General features: G+C 42.7%; 2 protein-coding genes across 4 annotated transcripts in view; both read right to left on the bottom strand.

The window, feature by feature from the left end:
- LOC308589297 (DNA excision repair protein ERCC-5-like) overlaps nt 1-4,405 on the bottom strand; it is a 34,479-nt gene extending 30,074 nt beyond the window's left edge. For both annotated transcript variants that reach the window (XR_014009193.1, XM_081198318.1), the window contains exons 1-7: nt 4,345-4,405; nt 3,827-3,945; nt 3,000-3,175; nt 2,051-2,170; nt 1,872-1,960; nt 1,671-1,731; nt 512-655 (exon numbers count right to left, since the gene is read on the bottom strand). Coding sequence is in view for 1 of the 2 variants with exons in the window: in XM_081198318.1 (XP_081054444.1) it covers nt 512-655; nt 1,671-1,731; nt 1,872-1,960; nt 2,051-2,170; nt 3,000-3,175; nt 3,827-3,914 (678 nt within the window). In the remaining variant the exon portion in view is untranslated. The remainder of the gene's footprint in view (nt 1-511; nt 656-1,670; nt 1,732-1,871; nt 1,961-2,050; nt 2,171-2,999; nt 3,176-3,826; nt 3,946-4,344) is intronic.
- A 2,512-nt stretch (nt 4,406-6,917) lies between these two features.
- BIVM (basic, immunoglobulin-like variable motif containing) lies at nt 6,918-18,531 on the bottom strand. Of its 2 annotated transcripts, XM_081198471.1 has the most exons (10): nt 18,347-18,525; nt 16,201-16,799; nt 15,141-15,267; nt 14,055-14,150; nt 13,793-13,897; nt 12,812-12,906; nt 11,694-11,826; nt 9,745-9,828; nt 8,624-8,720; nt 6,918-7,654 (listed from the first exon to the last, which is right to left on the bottom strand). In XM_081198471.1, exons 2-10 carry the CDS (start codon nt 16,679-16,681, stop codon nt 7,361-7,363), a joined length of 1,512 nt encoding a protein of 503 aa, XP_081054597.1. In that variant the 5' UTR covers nt 16,682-16,799; nt 18,347-18,525; the 3' UTR covers nt 6,918-7,360. The 2 variants fall into 2 exon arrangements, with proteins under 2 accessions (XP_081054597.1, XP_081054598.1); XM_081198472.1 differs by lacking the exon at nt 14,055-14,150 and having other exon boundaries at nt 18,347-18,531.
- Between the last annotated feature and the right edge of the window lie 2,876 nt (nt 18,532-21,407).

Raw genomic sequence — 21,407 nt, 5'->3', positions numbered from 1 at the left:
AGCCTCAAAATTCATTTAACAGACAGGACGGATTCCTTACAGTTTAATCTTAGTGAAGTTTCCCAGAGAATTGGGAGAGCATCCTTCTCTTCCCATATATAAATGGCCACTTCCCATATATAAATGGACACATGCCCATAAGCTGGCCTTTGAATGTTAGCAAAACCACTTTGAAGGTTTATTACAATCAAGAAGTATATAAATTTTGCAAACTAAGTACAATAAAATGAGCAAATCTTGTATTTGAAGCATTCAATCTATTCCCTTCCTGCTATGGATTCATTCATTTTGACTGCCCTACGTCTACCTTAAATTGTGATGTTGCTATTTTTGACATTTTATGCAATGGTTTAAATAAGCTGCTATACACCAAGAACTATTACTCTTACATTTTTACGTTAAGCACTTGTCGTGATGATAGTGGGTTTACTAACAGGGATTTATCTGTTCTAAACACAGCAAGATTTTGTTCCGCTCACTTGAAAAGGTAAAAGGAAGGCTTGTGCATTACCTCTGGCATGGCCTCAAACAACGTCCTTCTTCGTTTTGTGAATTCCTTCATGTCGGTGAGAATCTCGTGCTTTACTTCAGGGGGCAAGCTCAGGAAATCTTCTGAGTCAACATCTACAGAATGAGGGTTTTCACACAATTCTTCCTGTGCAGGTTGGAAAAGGCAGCACACAAAATGCAGAGCCGTGAGATAGTAGTTCAAAAGGAACACGCTGACCGTGCAAAAGTACAGGAAGGAAAACAAACATGCACAGACTACTGAGCCTAAGAAAAATATTGAAAGTTTTAGTTTTCTATAGTTTACTTTTGGGGACTGCACTTAAAAAGTATCTGCCCTATAGGTCCTTCTATTTAAACATTTAGGATCATGCTGAGGAGATTTCACCCCTCCCATATCCAAGAATCTCCTGAGGAGTCTGCTGATTCTCCAGAGAGGAGGAGGCGTGTTCTGCTCTCTACTTATTCTGCTCCAGCACCGAGTCAGTCAGTCAGTCAGTGTCGGAGAGAGAGAGAGAGAGACTGAGTGTTAGAGATCGTGTGTAGAGATAAGGTTGCTGCTAAGAGCAGCTGCAGACACTCAGTGCAGTGCAGCATTCATTTATGCTTAGACCTATTTAGCTCTGTATATAGTTGTATAATAGTTGTAGATAGAATAAAGAAGATATTCTACAGAGCTGCTCTCCGAGTTGTTTATATACTCTGCTAGACTCTGCTATACTCTGCTGTGCGACGACTGTCTTCTTGTGGAAGTGAATCCGGTGCTCACAACTCTAAGCTGTGAGTCCACAGCACTTTGACCTGTTCCTGTGCAGAAGGTGGTCTCTGGAAGTGCTACCCAGCTCGCCTAGCCCAGTCGGGGCTGAAGTGGATGAGTCCAGTTGGTGGCACTGGCTCAAGGGCGATACTGACACATGCAAAGCCTTAAGTGGAGTCATACCACTGATCTAGGTAGCATAGTACTGCCATCTATGGAGCTCTCAAAAGTCTTAGGCAAAGGTCTTTCCCCAGATGTTGCTTCCAAGACACTGTTTTTAGCACTGATGTTTACTTAACCACAGCCATGATACCACATCAGCACTTAGATTTTATGCTGATGTTCCTTATCCATTAGAAATGCACACAATAATATAAATAAGAACTCTAAATAAAGTGAGAGTTACTTGCAGTATCTTTTTCTGGGTCATTCGCTCCTCCCATTCCTTTTCATCTTCTTCATCAGAACTACGTTACAAAAGAAAAGGCGGTAAGCTATCAAGTATCAACACATTTTCCATAAAAAGCAAGAGAGCAGAGTGTTCTTTAATGGTTGCATGCCCATATAAACTTTGTAAATAGAAACAATATAAGCGTGTTCAACTCACCTGTTCTTTGCATTTTCTTGTAAAGAAGGCAATACATAAATATCATCTATTTCTTCTCTTCGTATTTCTGAAAGGCTAGGGAATGCAGCCTCACTGGAGGGGAAAAATAACAACATTAGCAAAAACGTAATATTTAGAGTTGTGGGGAGACCACACAGAGGTGGGGGGGGGCTATGTACTTGCCTCTTGCCTGCCAGAACAGATTTGATAGCTTGTTTTTTCAGAAAAGTTTTCAAAAGCTTCTCTGACGTTTTCTTAGAGTCAGTGGCTGCAACTTCTTTCCGTTGTCTTCGCTTAGCCTGCCAACAACATTGGTGAAATAATGTTTTATGTTAGAAGATTATGTTCTTTCCATTAATTTGATTCTCATTTCATATTAAACTGCTGTTTAGAACTTGACTTTTTTTTACCAACAGGTTTATCGTCATGCAACATCTTTACTGATGTTGTTACAGTGGCATCATTTTTTTTGCACTGTGCTGTGCACAGCTTTGCTGCATTTCCTATGAAACTGCAGTTTGTAGTTAAATGAAAGAGAAAGTCAGCTACAATAACAGTCCTTCCAATGGTCTTTTTAGAAGTCCTTACATTAATGACCAGCTACCGTATACTCTATTAATCACACATACTTCCACAAGTGAGCCAGAGATTTACTGAATGCCATATTAAATTTGACCATTGTGGGAAAGGATTAAATTCCTGCCTCGGTTAGAGATGCACACAGCAGAGCCTCCATTTTCAATCATAGAATCATAGAATCATAGAATCATAGAGTTGGAAGAGACCACAAGGGCCATCGAGTCCAACCCCCCGCCAAGCAGGAAACACCATCAGAGCACTCCTGACATATGGTTGTCAAGCCTCTGCTTAAAGACCTCCAAAGTAGGAGACTCCACCACACTCCTTGGCAGCAAATTCCACTGTCGAACAGCTCTTACTGTCAGGAAGTTCTTCCTAATGTGTAGGTGGAATCTTCTTCTTTTGTTGTAGCTGGGAGAATCAAACTAATTCCTAGGCTCCAATTCTGCACCTCTAATGTTGCAATCCTATTCTCATTTGCCTGAAAATAAATTTATACTGTACCTGGCAAAAAGTTCAGTACTGGACAAGGTCACATAAAACACGTACCAAAGTTTGCCTCTTCAGAAGTGGTGCTTCACCATCAAAAACAAAGACAGGGCGAATTCGAAAGAACAGCAGCTTGCAAAGTCGGTGAAACAAAGTGAGAAGGTGGGCATTGTGGGTGGAATTTCCATGGCGGTCCCTTGCCCCTTTCACAGCTTGATTTAGCCAAATGCTGATATCTTAGAAGAGGATTCATAGGAAGAAAACTGGGGAAGCAGATGCATGCAAACAACAAGAACATCTCAAGCAGCTGCTTATGTCAGAGCCTGACATTGCATCCGACAAAGTGAGCTCTAGCCCACGAAAGCCTGCAGCACATTATTTTTCTTAAGAGTTTAGGATGCCACAGGACTCTCTGAGAGACACATACCGGTACATCCTGTCAAACATCAGAAGAGGTTTGAAAGAAACTGGTTTTTTTACATTCCTTATTAGCTTATTCGTTCGTGCATTTTAAATCATTTTAAGCTGTGCAATTGTGGTTTGTAATAAACTGTATAGCTTTCTTCATCACCACCTCCCTTTTGTGCTGACTTGGTACCATTTTCGTAGCTGTCAACATTTCCCTTTTTTAAAGGGAAATTCCCTTATTCTGAATAGGATTCCTCGCAAGAAAAGGGAAAAGTTGACAGCTATGCATTTTGTCTCTGTTTTGGCTTGTGCTTTCTAACTTAGCTGCTGCTCTAGTTTTGAAGCTAAAATAGTATTTAACTCTTTGTTGTTCTGGGAGCTTTGCAACATCCCCAGTCTGCTCCTTGTCAAATTTTGTGGGATTTCACTACAATATCCCCCCTCCCCTTTTCTTCTTCCTTTTCTTTTTTTAAGGATACCAACAGCAAGGATTTTTCCTTCCAACGTTTCTGGGTTTATGGGTCTTCCAGAGCACTCCAGCAGCTTCCAAAGTCCTTGAACTCCCATCTTTTGTTAGGTAATTAAATGGAAGATGAATCTGTTGGAAACAATAAAAATATTGGTGGGCCAAATACAAAGACGCATTTTTTTTTAGAAAACACACACACATGCACATACTATTGATGGAGGTTTAATTGTTATTTTACTTCAGCACTGCCCCAGGAATGGTACGAGAGATATGCAGTGGTTCCCTAGTAAATAAGTCAGCATGTAAAAGGTTAGAATGTTTTAATCCAGACCTACCAAGGGAAACACACACACAATAGCGGGTTTGCATTCCACGTACCCCAAAACGTATTTTCAAGACCCTCCCCCCCTTTTCGCTGAAGAAATGTGCAGAAATTATTTTCAACCCCTTAAAAAGACGCGGGGCAGGAGCGTGAGGAGGGGAGAGGACACGGGTCCAGCGATGGTATTTCTGATGCATCCCCCTTACCCAAACTCCGCCATCTTGCCTCGTCGCGCTTCCTTCGCGTCCTCCGCTCGTCGCCGGCATGACTGAGGCGCACGGCCTGCTGGGAGATGTAGTTTCATCCGGAGCTGCACCGTGATTGGGCGCCCATCACCTCTTCCCCGCACATCCTCAGTTCTCTCTTAATGTTTTTAATGGTCTCTATTACTGTGCTATAGTCTTTTTGTTTGTTTGTTTTAATAAAGAAAACTATGGCTTATGCCCAGGGCCGGATTTAGGTTTGATGAGGCCCTAAGCTACTGTAGGTAATGAGGCCATTTATATGTCCAGCTGTCCTTCGTCAACAACAAATTGTCGCTGTTTTTTGTGTTGAATATATGCTGTATGGTAACTTATGGACCTAATAGGTATCTGTTGTAAACAAAATCTGCCCTTTTTTCCTTATGGGGTATCCAAGAGCCCGTATGGAGTCCTTACGTGGGATAGATCTAAGACCTTAAAATTTTTATTACAGTATCTAAAGCCATTTGCACGTGTTGCCATGCAACCAGTCCATGCAGAATGTAGGCATCTTATAGAAATGAGCAAACCAGTGATATTTTAGGGAGTAGGCTGGCAGGCTGGGCCCATTACTTACATCACAGGAGCCTACACAACGCAAAACACTGTTGCTGTATGTAGGTTTTATTTTATTTGTTTTTTATCTTATATTTTGGAAATGTACATCCAGGGGTTTTTTTCCTTTAAATTTTTTGGGGGGCCTCCAAGAGTGGGGCCCTAAGCTATAGCTTGTTTAGCTTATATGTAAATCTGGCATTTCTTATGCCATACTGCCACTGTTCTTTGGTTTGATGCCTTTCCCACAAGCCATCCCACTTCAGTGGATGTTTGCTAGCCCAACATATTTTTGGAAAAAAGAATAGAACGTGGCTGTGTGGCATTCTATACACATGCCCTTCAACATTGGAATAGGTATGTCCTATTTTTTTATTATTATCATTTTGAGTATTAGTATTAGTATTATATCCCGCACATCCAACCAGGCTGTTGCAGCCTCTCTGGCTGGCTTCCAACATACACAAAAACAAGAAACATAAATAAAACATTAAACACTTTTAAAACTTCCAACATAACATGTCTGCTGTCAGCTGTCTCCTAAATGTCATACGGTCACTGGTCTCCACAGCTAGGTGTGTGTGTGTTGTGTAACTCCACCCCACCCCCCAACATTTATCCGATGGAAATACAGTGGTACCTCGGGTTAAGTACTTAATTCGTTCCGGAGGTCCGTACTTAACCTGTAACTGTTCTTAGCCTGAAGCACCACTTTCACAAATGGGGCCTCCTGCTGCCGCCAGAGCACGATTTCTGTTCTCATCCTGAAGCAAAGTTCTTAACCTGAAGCACTATTTCTGGGTTAGCGGAGTCTGTAACCTGAAGCGTATGTAACCCGAAGCGTATGTAAACTGAGGTACCACTGTAGCGACATTTTACCATATCCTTCAACATTACTCTGATGGAAATAGGGATGTGAAGGAAAAGCAGGATGTTCCGGGATTAAATCAGAAACAGCTTTTATAAATTCAGGATGGTCCCTGGAAAATAGGGACACCAGGAGCCAGCCATGGGGCCATGGCCTGGCCAGGATGGCTTTCCTGTCATACTTCAGAAGCATCTTGGGGATTTCCTTGTCTGAGCAGAGAAGAGGCATGTTTGATGGAGAATAAATATCCAAGAAATTTCAATAGAACTGTACAGTTGATGTACTGTAATTTTCTTCTGTGAATCAAATACATTTGGAGCAAGTTTGTGAGCAACCGATTGATCTTTGAGCACCAAACGTAGAACATAAACAAGTGACAAAACTAGAAAATTATGTTTATTAAAAGGAAAGGTCTTTTTAAAGTTTGCCAGTGCTGCAAACATACAAAATTACAAAACCAGAACAAAGATGGTCCTTGATCCCACTGGTATTTTTTATTAAACTTTTTTTCCATAATGAGAACAAAATATTATATTTCCAAATAAAGCTACTTGACATGATCATTTGAAAAGATACAAACAGTGTTCTGGCCAAAGAGGTATATCACTGTGGCTGCTAGTGTGTTTCGGCACTTAAAAGCACCTCCCATATTAAAAATAAAGCAATTAAAGGAGTGGAGTGAAAATGATACAGAAAGCACAAGAAAAAAGGTAAGGTAGGAACAGCACAATATTACAAGCTCAGGTGCTCAGTTCGGTAGCCATTTAAGATGAGGGGGAGATTTGTTTACAAGCAGCCTATCAAATTGTGAAGCGATCACACAAAAAGGTGTTGGAGGAGCGCACAACTGGCAGTGAAAGATTTTTCTGACCCCCTCCTCGAAAAGGAGCAAGCAATGACCCCCTCTTTCCAGGATTTTTCACAGGCTCATCGCCTGTGACCGCCAACTAAAGTCGTCAATTAACGCAACGAACGTAATCCATACAGAATGATGTCCCAACGGTCACCAAACTGAGATCACCCAACAACAATACAAATTTAACATTTGGTGTTTGGTTAATTTAGAACTGGACTGTGGTGTCCTTATTGCATTTTTGATTTTCTTTTTTTAGAACTAAATACACAGTATACATTTAATACCATTATACAGGTAAAAGGTAAAGGTAAACCATTCTACAATGTGTGTTTAATAAATCATTTTGGAAGTTAACAAATCTCATGCTTTTGAGTTTTATCTATTTCTTCTAATAATAGATTCCCCAGGCCCCCACCCTCCCCACAATGGCTTTGATCTTGATTATTTCCCCTTCTGATTTCATGGTCAGAAACGCAGGTCAATTGCTGATTATACTGGGTTGTAAAGTGTACAATATTCTGTGCTTATCTTTGAGCTAGTGTTTCTCAGCATCCCCAACATTCACGGGTTTAAAGCAGCAAACATTGCTAACGTTGCATGTTGTACTGAAATTTCTACCCTCTCTCTACTATGTGCATAATGTACTTTAAACCTATCTTAAGGAATACTTTACAGTACATCAGTTGCACAAGCAGTTCTTTCTAGTCATTCCCGTCATAATCTGTGTAACTCTGAAAGCCGCTATTCCGCCTTTCATGAAGATGAGACAACTTCTTCCAGACAGATTCCTGGTGGAAGCTAGCACTGAAAGATCTTCCCAGGCGCCCATGCTGCTTCTTAGAAATATTGTCTTCGCTCTCAGACTTGGCGATACCCGGCGTCTGTGACGGGGGCTGCAAGTCTTGTCTAGCGTTTCCAAATGGGAAGTTCCAGGGGCCAAACCTCTGCCAGCTAAGCCTCTGGAGAGCAATGATGCAATGCAGATTTCCTCCTACCTAAAAATCAAGGGGAAACAGAAAACCAAGTTCTAGATTTGGTACTAAGTTCCTTTCCTACGATTTCATGCTTTCCTCACCCTCCATTTTAAGAATTTAAACTTTTTTGAGCCTGCGCAGGAGAGATGCTGCTGCTCATCTCTGCCAACCCCTCACAGCACTGGCTCTGCTAATAATAATAATAATAATAATAATAATAATAATAATAATAATAATAATAATAATTTATTATTTATACCCCACCCATCTGGCTGGGTTTCCCCAACCACTCTTGACAGCTCCCAACAGAATATTTAAAAAGCTGGTGAAAACATGTGAACAAACACATTTCAGCAATGTATTTTTAGCAGTCATGCTACTTCCTATCTGGCTAATTTTTTACAGGGCTGTGGCCTAGTAAGAGCCGTGAGCAAGAATATAAACTATTGGGTGGAAAGAGCTGGTCTGCAGCAGATACTTTTAAGTCAGCCTTTTCTCTAGAAAGAGCAAACAGATCAGGAAGAGGTTGCTTAAGAGGGGCTATCAAAAGTCTTTTAATTTTTTTGTTGTACTGGAATACTGAGGCAGGTTCCTCAGAGGGCCAGTGAAAGAAAGCATGGAGTTACCACAGAGTTCTGATGCTTAGCCAAACAATCTTTTATTTGGCAGCATGTAGTGAGAAAGTTACTTTTTGCAGAGAACAAGTTTTAGTCATTCATTTGCACCAGCTTTTCTTAGTTCACATGAGCAGCGGGAGTCACACTAGATGGATATGCAGAACTAAAAGATCTCCCTGACCTCCTTCCTTATGTTTTCCTAACATTTTCACTCACGGATTAATTTTTCCACGTTTCTTCAGCAGTTGTTAATTTTACATCACTCACGCAGCAATCATACCTCACAGCTAGAGTCTTAAAGGCAAGCCAACCTAATGAGGCACAAATGCTCAAGAAGCAAGCTAATCTTGTTATCAAGATGAAGCAATTTTACCTTCTTTGTCTTCCGATACTGAAGGCCCCTTTCCAAGTGCCGGATATCTAGATACTCAGGATTTTGTGTGTTCAAGTCAGTTACAATATCTGCCCACCTGTGCAAAGAAATAAATAAATCAGGGGGTGTGGTGGGAGGGTGGCAGAAAGATCACAAATTCAGTGAAAAACATGTCATGCCATAAAATCGCACAAGCCATTTTTATGGTTTTAAAACTCTCTGGGGTTCAGATCACAATACAATCTTAATTAGGAGCATCCTGCACAGCACGTGACAGAAACTTTGCTTTCCTTGATGTACCTTTAAAAAATGAACACACACAAAATTCACCACTCAGAAATGACTACAGCCCATGAGTCATTATCCCTGCACTGTGCTTCTGTGTTTCTGTATTACCCAAGTATTTCCCCCACTAATTTCTCAGCTCCTCTCTGGCCTCTGTCTCTTTGGTTACCAAAATGAACTGAAAAACTATTTTCATTCATCAGTAAAGTGGAAAAAAGGTATTTACTTTCCTTGGTATTTTCTTTTAAGATGGCAAAGTCTGTTTTGCAGAGAGAGAGAGAGAGAGAGAGAGAGAGAGAGAGAGAGAGAGAGAGAGAGAGAGAAGGACAGAAAAGAGGGGATGTAGTATTTTGTAGACACCACAATCTTCTCCTTCCACAGTCTTGACACCACTCTTAGTATAGTCAATGCCAAGGAAAAATTGTGAGCTCACAAGAGATGATGTTTCTCTTAGAAATTTGTTTCTCAACGAAACGGTACCTCTGCAGAGAAAGCTCTCAGCTAAAGTCTTACCACTTCCTATTTGGAACTGCTGTTTTAAAATTTATGTCTCTTCAAGACAAATTCCCATCCCCGCCCCCGGGGTTCTACACCAGATACTTATGTGAAACGGGATGTCGATCAGATACAAGCTGCCTACCTGCATTTTGTAAAGAAGCACAGTACTGTACCGCAAAAGCCTTCACGGAAGTTGTAAATGAAAAGTTAAAATACCCTTGGAAACATCTTTCCTGTCCAGTTTTTGCACTTGCCATTAACAGCAGCTGTATAAGCATGTGAAGTTCATAAAACCTAAACCTATATCTGATTAATCCCACTAGGGTGTGCTAACTTACTTTTTGCAGTGAATAGTTGGGTGTTTCCTGCTTGGCTCTCCGATGAGTATCCAATGTTCCACATCTTGCTGCAACAGGCGCCCTCTAGTGCACACAAAATCATATCCACTAATTTACCACAGTAAGACAAGACAGCTTATGAAAAAGCTTAGAATCATAGAACTGTAGAGTTGGAAGGGACCACGAGGGTCATCTAGTCCAACCCCCTGCAAGGCAGGAATCTTTTTGCCCAACATGGGGGCTCGAACCCACAACCCTGAGATTAAGAGTCTCATGTTCCACTGAATGAGCTACGCTTTCTAAGGAATTCTGAACAGTCAGCATGTGTGTCTCAATATTACCACTTAGCTGTTTTACTTCTACATAACAATACAATTTCTGTTAAGGATAACTAAAACAACTTTAAATGTTTTCCGTGACTGTGGTTCAGAGAAATTGCTTCAGACTTAAACATGTGAAATATGTACCCCAGTCTTAATTAAAGTACAGGCACCAATTAATCTTGAAGTACTGGCTCCACATTTACACTGCATCACCTCTGTATCGATTTCGGCATATTTAACAACTTGCACAAGCGGAAATAAATTTGCTCTAGAATTCTTAAGTTATTTTCGGATGCAACACCAAGCCAACATTTGCGTTTTGTTACTCCCCCTTCCTAGCGAGGAGCCCATGGCGGCGGAAGCCTGAGCGTTCATGGCAAACCATTCGTCATGACTTACCACAAAATGTGAATACAGCTGGTGAGTTGATGGCGAAATTGAGATCAGTTCACGCTACTGCTCCTCTTGGTAAAGATCTGTGTGGTTTTCGTTTTGTTGGTTTTTTTAATAAGATTTCAGTCCAAATGAGAAAATATTTGAAAAAATTGAAAGCAAGCCATCTTCATGCTGTGTTAAGTTTTCAATGCCGTTAAAGTATATAAACGTTTGTAAGTAGGTGTGCACCCCTTAGGGATGTGGGTGGCACTGTGGTCTAAACCACTGAGCCTCTTGGGCTTGCCGATCAGAAGGTCGGTGCTTTGATCCCCGCAACGGGGTGAGCTCCTGTTGCTCTGTCCCAGTTCCTGCCAACCTAGCAGTTTGAAAGTATGGCAGTGCAAGTAAATAGGTACCACTGCGGCGGGAAGGTAAACGGCATTTCTGTGCGCTCTGGCACTTGTTACGGTCCTCCGTGCACCAGTTGAAGTTTAATCATGCTGGCCACATGACCCAGAAAACTGTCTGTGGACAAACGCTGGCTCCCTCAGCCTGAAAGCGAGATGAGCGCAACAACCCCAGTCACCTTTGACTGGACTTAACCGTCCAGAGGTCCTTTATCTTTTACCTACCTATGCACCCCTTTTATTATTCCATTAGGACAGGCATAGGCAAACTTGGCCCTCCAGCTGTTTTGGGACTACAACTCCCACCATCCCTAGCTAACAGGACTAGTGGTCAGGGATGATAGGAATTGCAGTCCCAAAACACTTGGAGGGCCGAGTTTGCCTATGCCTGCATTAGGACTTACTTATCAGGTGTCATTGTGTTGACGTATCTTTATATGTGCACTATTAATATGAACGTCAGGCTTGCTTTTTCCACAGGGCGACCGCAACTGCATAGGGTACAGATTTCCAAAAACCTTCATCCATAAACATCTGGATGGGAAGTTTCCTTCTACTCACTGATTCAAAAAGTCACTGGGTAGCATCTGATATTATTCTGCAAACAGGAGAACCTTTTGCATGAAGATAAGTTCCTTCCGCTCGCAAAGCAAGCATGTTGGATGCTACTCACTGACTCTCATATGGCAAGCATCCTGTCGTGTGTTCTTCCTATCACCTACTTCTGACAACCCTGTCTCTGATTCTCCAAAGGCTTTAATATACCCAGGATACAGAAACGTAGAGTAGCCTGGATTTAACAACATATTATTCAAAGAATGCCCATAGGACATCAAAATCTTACTTGTATGCCTTGCTTGGTTTTATTGGGGTGGCTTCAAATCCAATGGGACAAAAATAATGATTTTGGCAATGATAAATGTAGGCCACAGATTCATCTCGCAGTCCTTCTGTTAGTTTGGTCAAAGCCCCCGAAGCTACAAATTAAAACAAGATAAAAGTCACTGGTAATTTGGATTTAGTCTGCAATGAGAGGAAAAGCCATAGAAGATTTAACCCCTACGTGGAATTCTTTATTTTGTGCTCTGTAAATGGCAAAACACTCAGGGGCTTCAGAGGCATGCAAAACATGCATTACAAAAGCCATAGCTTCTAAATACTCTCAGTTTATTAAAACAGATTGAAATGTACTAGTCAAAAAAAGGCAACTGTATCAAAATACGTTTTCTTAAAAACATAAACCCGCTTCAACATTTCTTTGGGTTTTGTTTTTGCAATCGAGTGGTGTATGAATTTTATTACATAAATAAATAAATGAATGAAACCAGCCTCCGCCAACATGGCGGTCTCCACATAGTTTGGACTACAACTCCAATCATTCCTGACCTTTGGTCATGCTAGCTAGAGCTGGAATCCAACAACATTTGGAAGGTTGTATTAAATTTGTGTCCTGCCAGAAAGGTTCTGTGTTGCCTCCAGAAGCAGCTGAGGTGATCTGAAGTTTTATTTCAACTGCAGTTTGGTTTCATTTTAAGCCACCCTTTCTTCTGCAGGAACCCAGGGTTATGAACAAAATGGGGCACTACCAGTCAGATGGGCAGGTGGCATATAAATAATTATTATTATTCTAGAAGGAGATTCAGCTGAGGCTCTCTCCTGCTCTATTTTGTTTTCAAATGGCATGCTATCCAAGCCCCCTCCACAAGGACAACTCCACAAGGAAGTTTTCTGGCAAAGTTCAAGAATGCATGTTACAAAATAGAATCATTATTTTAAAAAATAATAAAAATCTGCGCTAAGTTCAATGTAGATGTAATACAGTAATGTTTTAATAAATAATGCAACTGCTAAGAAACGTTTTAATAAACATAGTGGCTATATATTCTGGTTCTCTTTTGCCTTCTGTCATTTTCTGTTGTTCCGTCTGTTTGACAACTCACCTTAATAAAATTAGTTACTTACCAGTCTCCCCAGCCGTCTTATACTTCCCGTGAGGTTTATAGAGAAAATATGAGCATCCTTTTACATGGAAATGGTCGTTAATTTGTCTGAACCACCTGAAGAGCACAAAGTGGAAAAACATAGTACAGTGGTACCTTCAGTTAAGTACTTAATTCGTTCTGGAGGTCTGTTCTTAACCTGAAACTGTTCTTAACCTGAAGCACCACTTTAGCTAATGGGGTCTCCTGCTGCTGCCGCGCCGCCGGAGCACAATTTCTGTTCTCATCCTGAAGCAAAGTTCTTAACCTGAAGCACTATTTCTGGGTTAGCAGAGTCTGTAACCTGAAGCATATGTAACCTGAAGCGTATGTAACCTGAGGTACCACTGTACTCTTAAAAGACAACACCTCTGGTCCATCATAGCCCCAGAAAACGATTCCCTCTGCCCCACTTTATTTCTCCTTTAAATGCTATGAACATCATACGAAATGGCTATGTGTTCACAACATGCCCCGATTAAGCATGTAGCAAAATGATTCTATGCATTGTCAAATAAGTGTGCACAGGATTGCAGCCTCTCCTTCCCCAGTGCTTTCTGCTTATTTCACTTCACTGCACTGTAAGAGCAGGTCTTACAGGCTAAGTTGCTTCACATGCCCTTCTCCTCTGAACCTAAGGGCTGGTCAGTCACATGCCAGAAGCATCATTAACACAACAAAGCATGTTAGTGCATTTCTGCATAAATGTTACCTGCACGTTTTAAAAGCTTTGTACATATTTATGGACCACAATTTGTCAATTAAGACTTTATCCACTGTTCGGGTCTCCTTGGAAGCAAGCCCCACTGAACTCAATGGTGTTTACACCAGGGGAAGTGAGTAGATTGCAGCCCTAGTGAAGTTCTATAGATTAATAACTGAATGCCATTTAAGATACTTTTTTAAAAAAAGATGCACGTATAACCCTGTAGAATAGTGCAAGGTATAGCAAGAACAGCTTTACCTCATTAATGTTGTATTTCCAGTAAATGGCCCAAATCTAATTTCTTCGAAAGGAGGTTGAAATCCCAATATATGCAAAGCCTCTTCTTGAGTAATAGGAGGTAAGCTGGTTAAAAATAAGATGAAAATGTAAGGAATTATCACTTTAAAAAGCAAGGATTAGGCTATTTCTTTAGAACACTGACTAGGATGTAAGTCCCACTTAATCCAGTAGGACTTACCCCAAAATGAAAATAGTTAAATAGCTCCATCGAGTGACTTACTTTCCAGCTCCCATTGTGCTATAGAGGAAATTCCAGCAAGAGACTAATGAGGAAATCCCACATGAAGTCTTATATTGAGGGCGACTTATACAATACCTTTAAAAGAACACATTGCTTAAGTTTAGGCAGCCATGTCAAGACGTAAAGGAAAACAATGTATTTCACTTTTCACAAATTAATAGATACATATATTCAGTCACAGAATTTGCTTCGCAACTGAATAGCTGGCTACGCTCAAGAAAACCATTATCTCAGCACTCTCTCACGCCATGCGTTGCATCCACCTAAATAGTTCCACAAGCATACACAATCCCCTCCCTCTACCCGCACACCCCTAAATCTGTTCTGGAGGGATGGGGGAACCCCCAAAATTTATGTAGAGGATGTACTGAGAGCCAGAGGTGATCGCACCAGAAGAACTGTTTGGTTGGAAAACGCCCTTATAGTTATCTTAAGTAATGCAGAAATGTACCTAGAAGTACTTCACTAGAGCTTAATAGCCAACAGGACAGCAAAAAAAGTTTGACAAAAGAGAGACCTCTTTAGGAAACAGATATATAGGTTCCCGAACAGGATTCCACTTATTATTTCAAGGCAGATGTATTGCTGTATTTTTATTTTTATTATTGCTGGAGACAGACCTATCACGTTGAAATACTGATGGAAACTTCATCCATTTTAGAGGTTGGGGAAAAACCTGGGGCCTTTACTGTCAGCACATATGCTCCAGATCCAAAGAAGTAATCTGAAATATTCTCAGCCAGCATTCACACTTAAAACATTCAGGGCTGTTGTTATTCTTGCTCCTTTGAGGAGGCAAGACACCTGTCTATGATAGAGTGCAGAGCTACACACAAACTTGTAATGGAGCCACAACAAAGTAGCCTTATAATCATAGATTCCTAGAAATGTAAGGTGGGAAGGGACCATGAGGGTTATGTTGGTTTAATGCTTCCGAAAACAAAAAACACTCCTGTGATTTGAATAATCTCACCATAAACAGAGCTGTACCCAACATGGATTTTAAAAATATTCATCTTTACACATTCAAAATTAAAAAATTAAAAAATAGCTTTTGAAAACTACCATCTTCGGAGATCTAACACTTTCCGTTGTTTTATTTCTTCAAGAGCATAATGTTGCGGACATTCTCTGTATTGTTTACTCTTCTTTTCTACAGACATCTTCTTGGTTCCTTGCTTCTTTATGTTGCCTGTCAAATAAGTTTAATCATTATTCTTCAGTTAGACAAAACATCATACATGAGCTTATTCGGAAGGCAGGTAAGGATATAAATTTAATAAAAAACTTTAAAAGTCAGTTTTCCGAGAGAATTGCAAAAAGAAAAAAGCAATCTACAATTGGGAAATTTTTCTATGTGGTCATGCTGAACTCCAAATTAAAACCAAAATATGAAGTGTGGACTGTGTAAGTGTACATAGCTTGGTTTCATTTGCTTAATTTACACTGTGCACAAGTTAGATTTGGACTATTTTGACAAGGGAAAGAGATATGGTTTTGGCGCAAGCATGGCCAAACTTGGCCCTCCAGCTGTTTTGGGACTACAACTCCCATCATCCCTAGCTAACAGGACCAGTGGTCAGGGATGGTGGGAATTGTAGTCCCAAAACAGCTGGAGGTCCAAGTTTGGGGATGCCTGGTTTAGGGTATAGGAGACATACACAAGCAAAACATGAATTGGAAGACAGGCTGCTCAGGAAAAGCATTTTGGTTCCTGAAATTCATTCCAATTACACAGATTTTTACTGATGGAATTCTACAGGATTAGTGTGTGAAAACAGTCCCGATCCAATGATCCCCAGGCATGCACCTCCAGAGGGTGGAGGTGTCAGGTGGGCTATCCTGGCGCCCAGGCATCTTCACTTGGTCGCAAGCGGGCCAATAGCCAGGTACAAAATGTGCCTGGCTAATTTTTAGCATTGCCTGGAATCTGGTGCATCTTCAATTCTCACCAGTGGGAGTACCAGTGCTGTGAATACAGCTGGGACTACAGCACTCCAAGCAGTGCCAGCCAAGAGTTTATATTACAACCTAAGTATATTTTTCAGGAGTTGCTTTCCATTTATTAAGATAAAAACACCACCACCACCACCACCGAACGTTCCATCAAAATAATTGTATATACCTGCTCGATTCTTCAGCTCTGGGGATGTATCACTGAATTCAGACTTATCAATTTCCCACGCCAATGGGAGCTTTCCAAGGCTACTGGACAAACTTTCCAAGTGAGTATCTTCATTGTAAACTATGTCTGATGCGCCAGTCCGAATGCCAATGAAGCCAGGCGAATTGTTCCTAACATTTAAGGCAGTGTTGTCTTGTAGGCAGGCACTAACTGTAGCACTTGGGCTTTTGTGAGCGGATGTTACCTGGTTTAAGAAAGCATAGTCTGAACAGATAGTGTAAAACTTTTCTCGGGTGTGAGTGACGGGGCATCCCCACGGATAATGCCTGTCCCCACTAGATCCAAGAGAGGCAACAGAGGCACCGGCAGCACAGAACGGTTTTACAGTACCATGAAGATTCACTTCTGAAGCTGTTCTTCCAGGTCCATGCTCGTTTTCTCCAGAACCACTCTCTAGCTGAGAGTCTGCAATGTTAGGCATTGAATGAATATACAAAGCTTTTCCAAGGTAATAAAAGGACAGTGAGCCGGGGGCTCCTTTCCAACTCAGACGCTGCCTACATCGCTTCCTCCAGATTTACGAGATAATTTCAAATTGTCTGAAATAAAGAAGAGAGCATGTTATGTTTTCATATAATAATAATAATAAGTATGCCAGAATTCTTCGCAGCAAAACTTGGGGCTGGTACACAATTTATTTTCTCCATGTACCTGCCCAAGCATGGGACGCAGGTGGCGCTGTGGGTTAAACCACAGTGCCTAGGACTTGCCGATCAGAAGGTCAGCGGTTCGAATCCCCATGACGGGGTGAGCTCCCGTTGCTCGGTCCCTGCTCCTGCCAACCTAGCAGTTCGAAAGCACGTCAAAGTGCAAGTAGATAAATAGGTACCGCTCAGGCGGGAAGGTAAACGGCGTTTCTGTGTCCTGCTCTGGTTCGCCAGAAGCAGCTTTGTCATGCTGGCCACATGACACAGAAGCTGTACGCCGGCTCCCTCGGCCAATAAAGCGAGATGAGCGCTGCAACCCCAGAGTCGGTCACGACTGGACCTAATGGTCAGGGGTCCCTTTACCTTTACCTTACCTGCCCAAGCCACCTTATTATATCCTCCTTTGAGGCAAGAAACCACAACTTGAAGGGGGAGGCCTACATTTAGGAAACTATTACAACAAATCCACGTAATGCTGCGCACCTACACTCCCCGAGCGTGTCAGGAGGGTTTGTGTTGTGCGTGCATGTGAAATTATTAGAACTAGACAAAGGTTCCCAGACAGTAAGTGAACACAATCCCTGAAGCCAAAGGATGCTCACTTCCAGGGGGCCAAAGGCAAAGGCTTGCAACCGACTGCATAGTCCCCCACAGCACCTAGACTTCCAAGGCTCAACTGCCTCTGAACATGGAGGCTCTAACTTGTTTACCATGGCTAATGAGAAAGCCATTGGCAATCATAAATGACTTCATATTCAGGCTGACATACGCAGGGAAAAGGAAAATAATTAGAGCACCTCATTTGAAATCCTACGGGAAGTTAGGTGAGGCATTGACACGAACAGCAATCACTAAGAACGCCGCTGTTCTCTTTATGGTTCATATACCAACTGAAATGCAATTAGATGTTCATAAAAAAAAATATGAATTGTAAGAACTGGACGGAAAACATGGATCAAGGAGCACGGGAAACCACTTTGATTAACTTGCATAAATTTTGGAAATGATAATTATTTTGATATCAATTGGAATCTGTATGTAATTGGCAACACTGTGGTAATATTGGGTAAATATTGGAAAATTATATATATATATGAAAATTATATATATATATGAATGAAAGACATTGGCAGGCCTAGTGTCCTCCACCCAACTACTTTCCCCAACGTGGCAAAAAATAAGAATAGGGGGTCGGTTGCCTTTTTTGCTTCTCCCCCCCCCAAAAAAAATTCCCCTTTTTCCTGGCTCCATTGTGAGTCCACCCCTGAATAAGGCGCAACAACAGAGCCTGTACTAAACCAGCACTCGCAGCACACGCCCCGCCCCCGGACTTTCCCCGCTTTTCCCGAGCAGAGACCCTCACTGCCCGCTCACCCCCCCCAAACCCCAACCTCCGGGGGGGGGTGAGTCTTCTCCTCCCCGCTGCCTCTCCTCTTTACCTGCTTGGCGGCGGCCATGACTCGCATCAGCACCAGCATCACCAGCAGCGCGCGCTCTCTCCCTCACGCGCCACCCCCTCCGAGCTCACCTGAGCGCGCGCGCGCCAGCGGGCACGCACACATATACCCGGCTCGCGCGCAAGCCCCGCCTCCGCCCTGCAATTCTACGGGACCTGGGCAAGGAGGAGGAGGACGACGACGCGTAGCCGGAGAGGCCAAAGCTGCCTTGTAGCCCCGCCTCGCTCCTCCTCCGGAAAGAGGCCCCGGGAAAGCAACAGCATCAGCCTACAAACAGCTTGGGGAGGGTTTGGAATAGGCAGGCTAACTTGGGGGCGGGGGGGGGGTGTGATCATTTTGATTACCTATTTTATCCGATAGTGATGTATGGAAGTGAGGGCTGGACCATAAAGAAGGCTGATCTCCGAAGAATTGATGCTTTTGAATTATGGTGCTGGAGGAGACTCTTGAGAGTCCCATGGACTGCAGGAAGATCAAACCTCTCCATTCTTAAGGAAATCAGCCCTGAGTGCTCACTGGAAGGACAGATCGTGAAGCTGAGGCTCCAATACTTTGGCCACCTCATGAGAAGAGAAGGCTCCCAGGAAAAGACCCTGATGCTGGGAAAGATGGAGGGCACAAGGAGAAGGGGACGACAGAGGACGAGATGGTTGGACAGTGTTCTTGAAGCTACCAGCATGAGTTTAACCTAACTGAGGGAGGCAGTGGAAGACAGGAGTGCCAGGCATGCTCTGGTTCATGGTTTCACGAAGAGTCGGACACGACTAAACGACTAAACAACAACAACATTTTATCCGATATAGCTTTGCTCCACTCTGTCCAGGTCTTTGTTAATTTGTCGCCCCTAGTCATGTTGTGCGGATGCCTGATGATCGTCTTCTGAAGCAACTACTCTATTCCGAACTTAAAAATGGAAAGTGTAATGCTGGTGGCCAACAAAAGAGGTTTAAAGACTGTCTCAAGGCAAATCTAAAAAAAAAAAAAATAGTAGTATAAACACTGACAACTGGGAAACACTGGCCTGCAAGCACTTCAGTTGGAGAACAGCCTTTACCAAAGGTGTCATGGGCTTTGAAGATGCTCAAACTCAGAACGCAAGGGAGAAACTTGCTAAGAGGAAGGCACGCTTGGCAAACCCTCACAGTGATCAACTCCCGCCCGGAAACCAATGCCCCCACTGTGGAAAGATGTGTGGATCCAGAATTGGCCTCCACAGTCACTTACGGACTCATTGTTAAAGCCGTGTTTATGGAAGACAATCTTATTCGGCTACGAGTGATTGCCAAAGAAGAAGAAGAATAGTTTGTTGAGGTTTTTTGTTTATTTGCACCCTAGGTATCTGAACTTGGTGAGGCAGAGTTTTATCTCGGTGCTGTTGGCAAATTCTTTTTGGACAGGCTTCCTCAACCTCGGCCCTCTAGATGTTTTGAGACTACAGTTCCCATCATCCCTGACCACTGGTCCTGCTAGCTAGGGATCATGGGAGATGTAGGCCAAAAACATCTGGAGGGCCAAAGTTGAGGAAGCCTGTTTTTGGATATGGGGTGTTGAAGCACATAGCCTCAGATTTTGCAAAGTTTACTTGTAGGCCCAAATGTGTTGCGAATGTGTCGACCACCAAGGAAACATAACAAGTGCCCAAGTGACGCTGACACAAAATCCCACGTGTACACTAAGTAAAAGAACATAAGCTTTCCCATAGCACCCCCTCTCTCCCGTCCCCTCTTTTCTTCCCAACCCCACACTGCATATAACACCGATGTCTCACGACAAATGTAACTGATCTGTAGAAAACACTAACCTGAAGAAAGAGACAATGCGTGTGCTTTTGTAAACAATTAAAATCTTTAACAAAAATTTTAAAAAATACAAAGAGTACAGTGGTACCTTAGGTTACATTCGCTTCAGGTTACATACACTTCAGGTTACAGATTCCGCTAACCCAGAAATAGTGCTTCAGGTTAAGAACTTTGCTTCAGGATAAGAACAGAAATCGTGCTCCGGCAGCGCGGCGGCAGCAGGAGGCCCCATTAACTAAAGTGGTGCTTCAGGTTAAGAACAGTTTCAGGTTAAGAATGGACCTCTGGAACGAAGAAAGTACTTAACCCGAGGTACCACTGTATTATTCTTTTTCTTTTTTAATTTAAACAAACAAATATTGTTTCCCATTTCATGGTTGCCAGCAATGGCATATTTCAGCCATCAAACGCCTAGGTGATTAGGTTATGGTTTTTTGAAAAAATCCTCCTGAATGTTAATAACGAGGGAAGCGTATAATTCTAGAGTTGGAAGGGACCCCCAAGGGGCATCTAGTCCAGCCCCCAGGTACAGCTCACCAGGAACCATGGGCGTAGCCAGGGTTTTTGTTAGGAGGGGCACAACCGAAATGATGGGTCAGTTCTGGGAGGGGCAGCTGCCTCCCTTGCCTATGCTCATGACAGGAATGTAGGAAACTGCCGTATACTGAATTGGTCCATCTACCTCACTTGACTTGCAGTTGGCTCTGCAAGATTTCCAGCAGGGTTCCCTCTCAGCCCTACCTGGAGACGCCAGGGATTCAACCTGGGGTTTTCCGCATGTTTCTTGGCATCCATCTTGTCTCGAGAGGCAATGGAGTACACCTCCAGGGGCAAAGCCAAATAGCATGTTCACAGCACTGAAGTGACCTCCCAGGGCACAAGCCTGGGATGCCCAGACAAGACCCCCTCTTGGCCTTGCTGATGCTGCTTGAAGGAAAGCACAGCAACACGTTTGGCACCAGCTTGGCTGCAGGAGTTAGCAGGAGGCATACAAGGCGCCACCCAACCATTTTAGGGACTCCACTCCAGATTTGCATACTCCTTAGCTGTTTCTTCTCCGAAAGATGTCCCACAAGGCAACAGACATAGGAGCTAACTCCTAAGGGGTGAGTTTTCTTTGGGCCCCCCAATAAAATATTGGAGGGCCCCTTCCTAAGCTGATGGGCATCCTCATTCAAATGGTGTGCATGCACTGTGTCTTGTGATTCATTATGCATGGTGGGGCTTGCCTGGGCCTCCCCAAT

Source organism: Podarcis bocagei, assembly GCF_964188305.1.
Source record: "Podarcis bocagei genome assembly, chromosome: 6".
In the NCBI taxonomy this organism is placed as follows: domain Eukaryota; kingdom Metazoa; phylum Chordata; class Lepidosauria; order Squamata; family Lacertidae; genus Podarcis; species Podarcis bocagei.
Note: the sequence above shows the minus strand (reverse complement) of the source record. Positions and strands in the feature narration are given on the sequence as shown.

Bases quoted from the DNA above. Each gene is read 5' to 3' on its own strand.
- BIVM (XM_081198471.1), bottom strand. From the start codon at position 16,681: ATGCCTAACATTGCAGACTCTCAGCTAGAGAGTGGTTCTGGAGAAAAC. The intron at 12,907-13,792 runs GTAAAGCTGTTC...TGTGCTCTTCAG, and splicing joins GGAAATACAACATTAATGAG to GTGGTTCAGACAAATTAACG. The intron at 9,829-11,693 runs GTAAGATTTTGA...TGTGTGCACTAG, and splicing joins AAACCAAGCAAGGCATACAA to AGGGCGCCTGTTGCAGCAAG.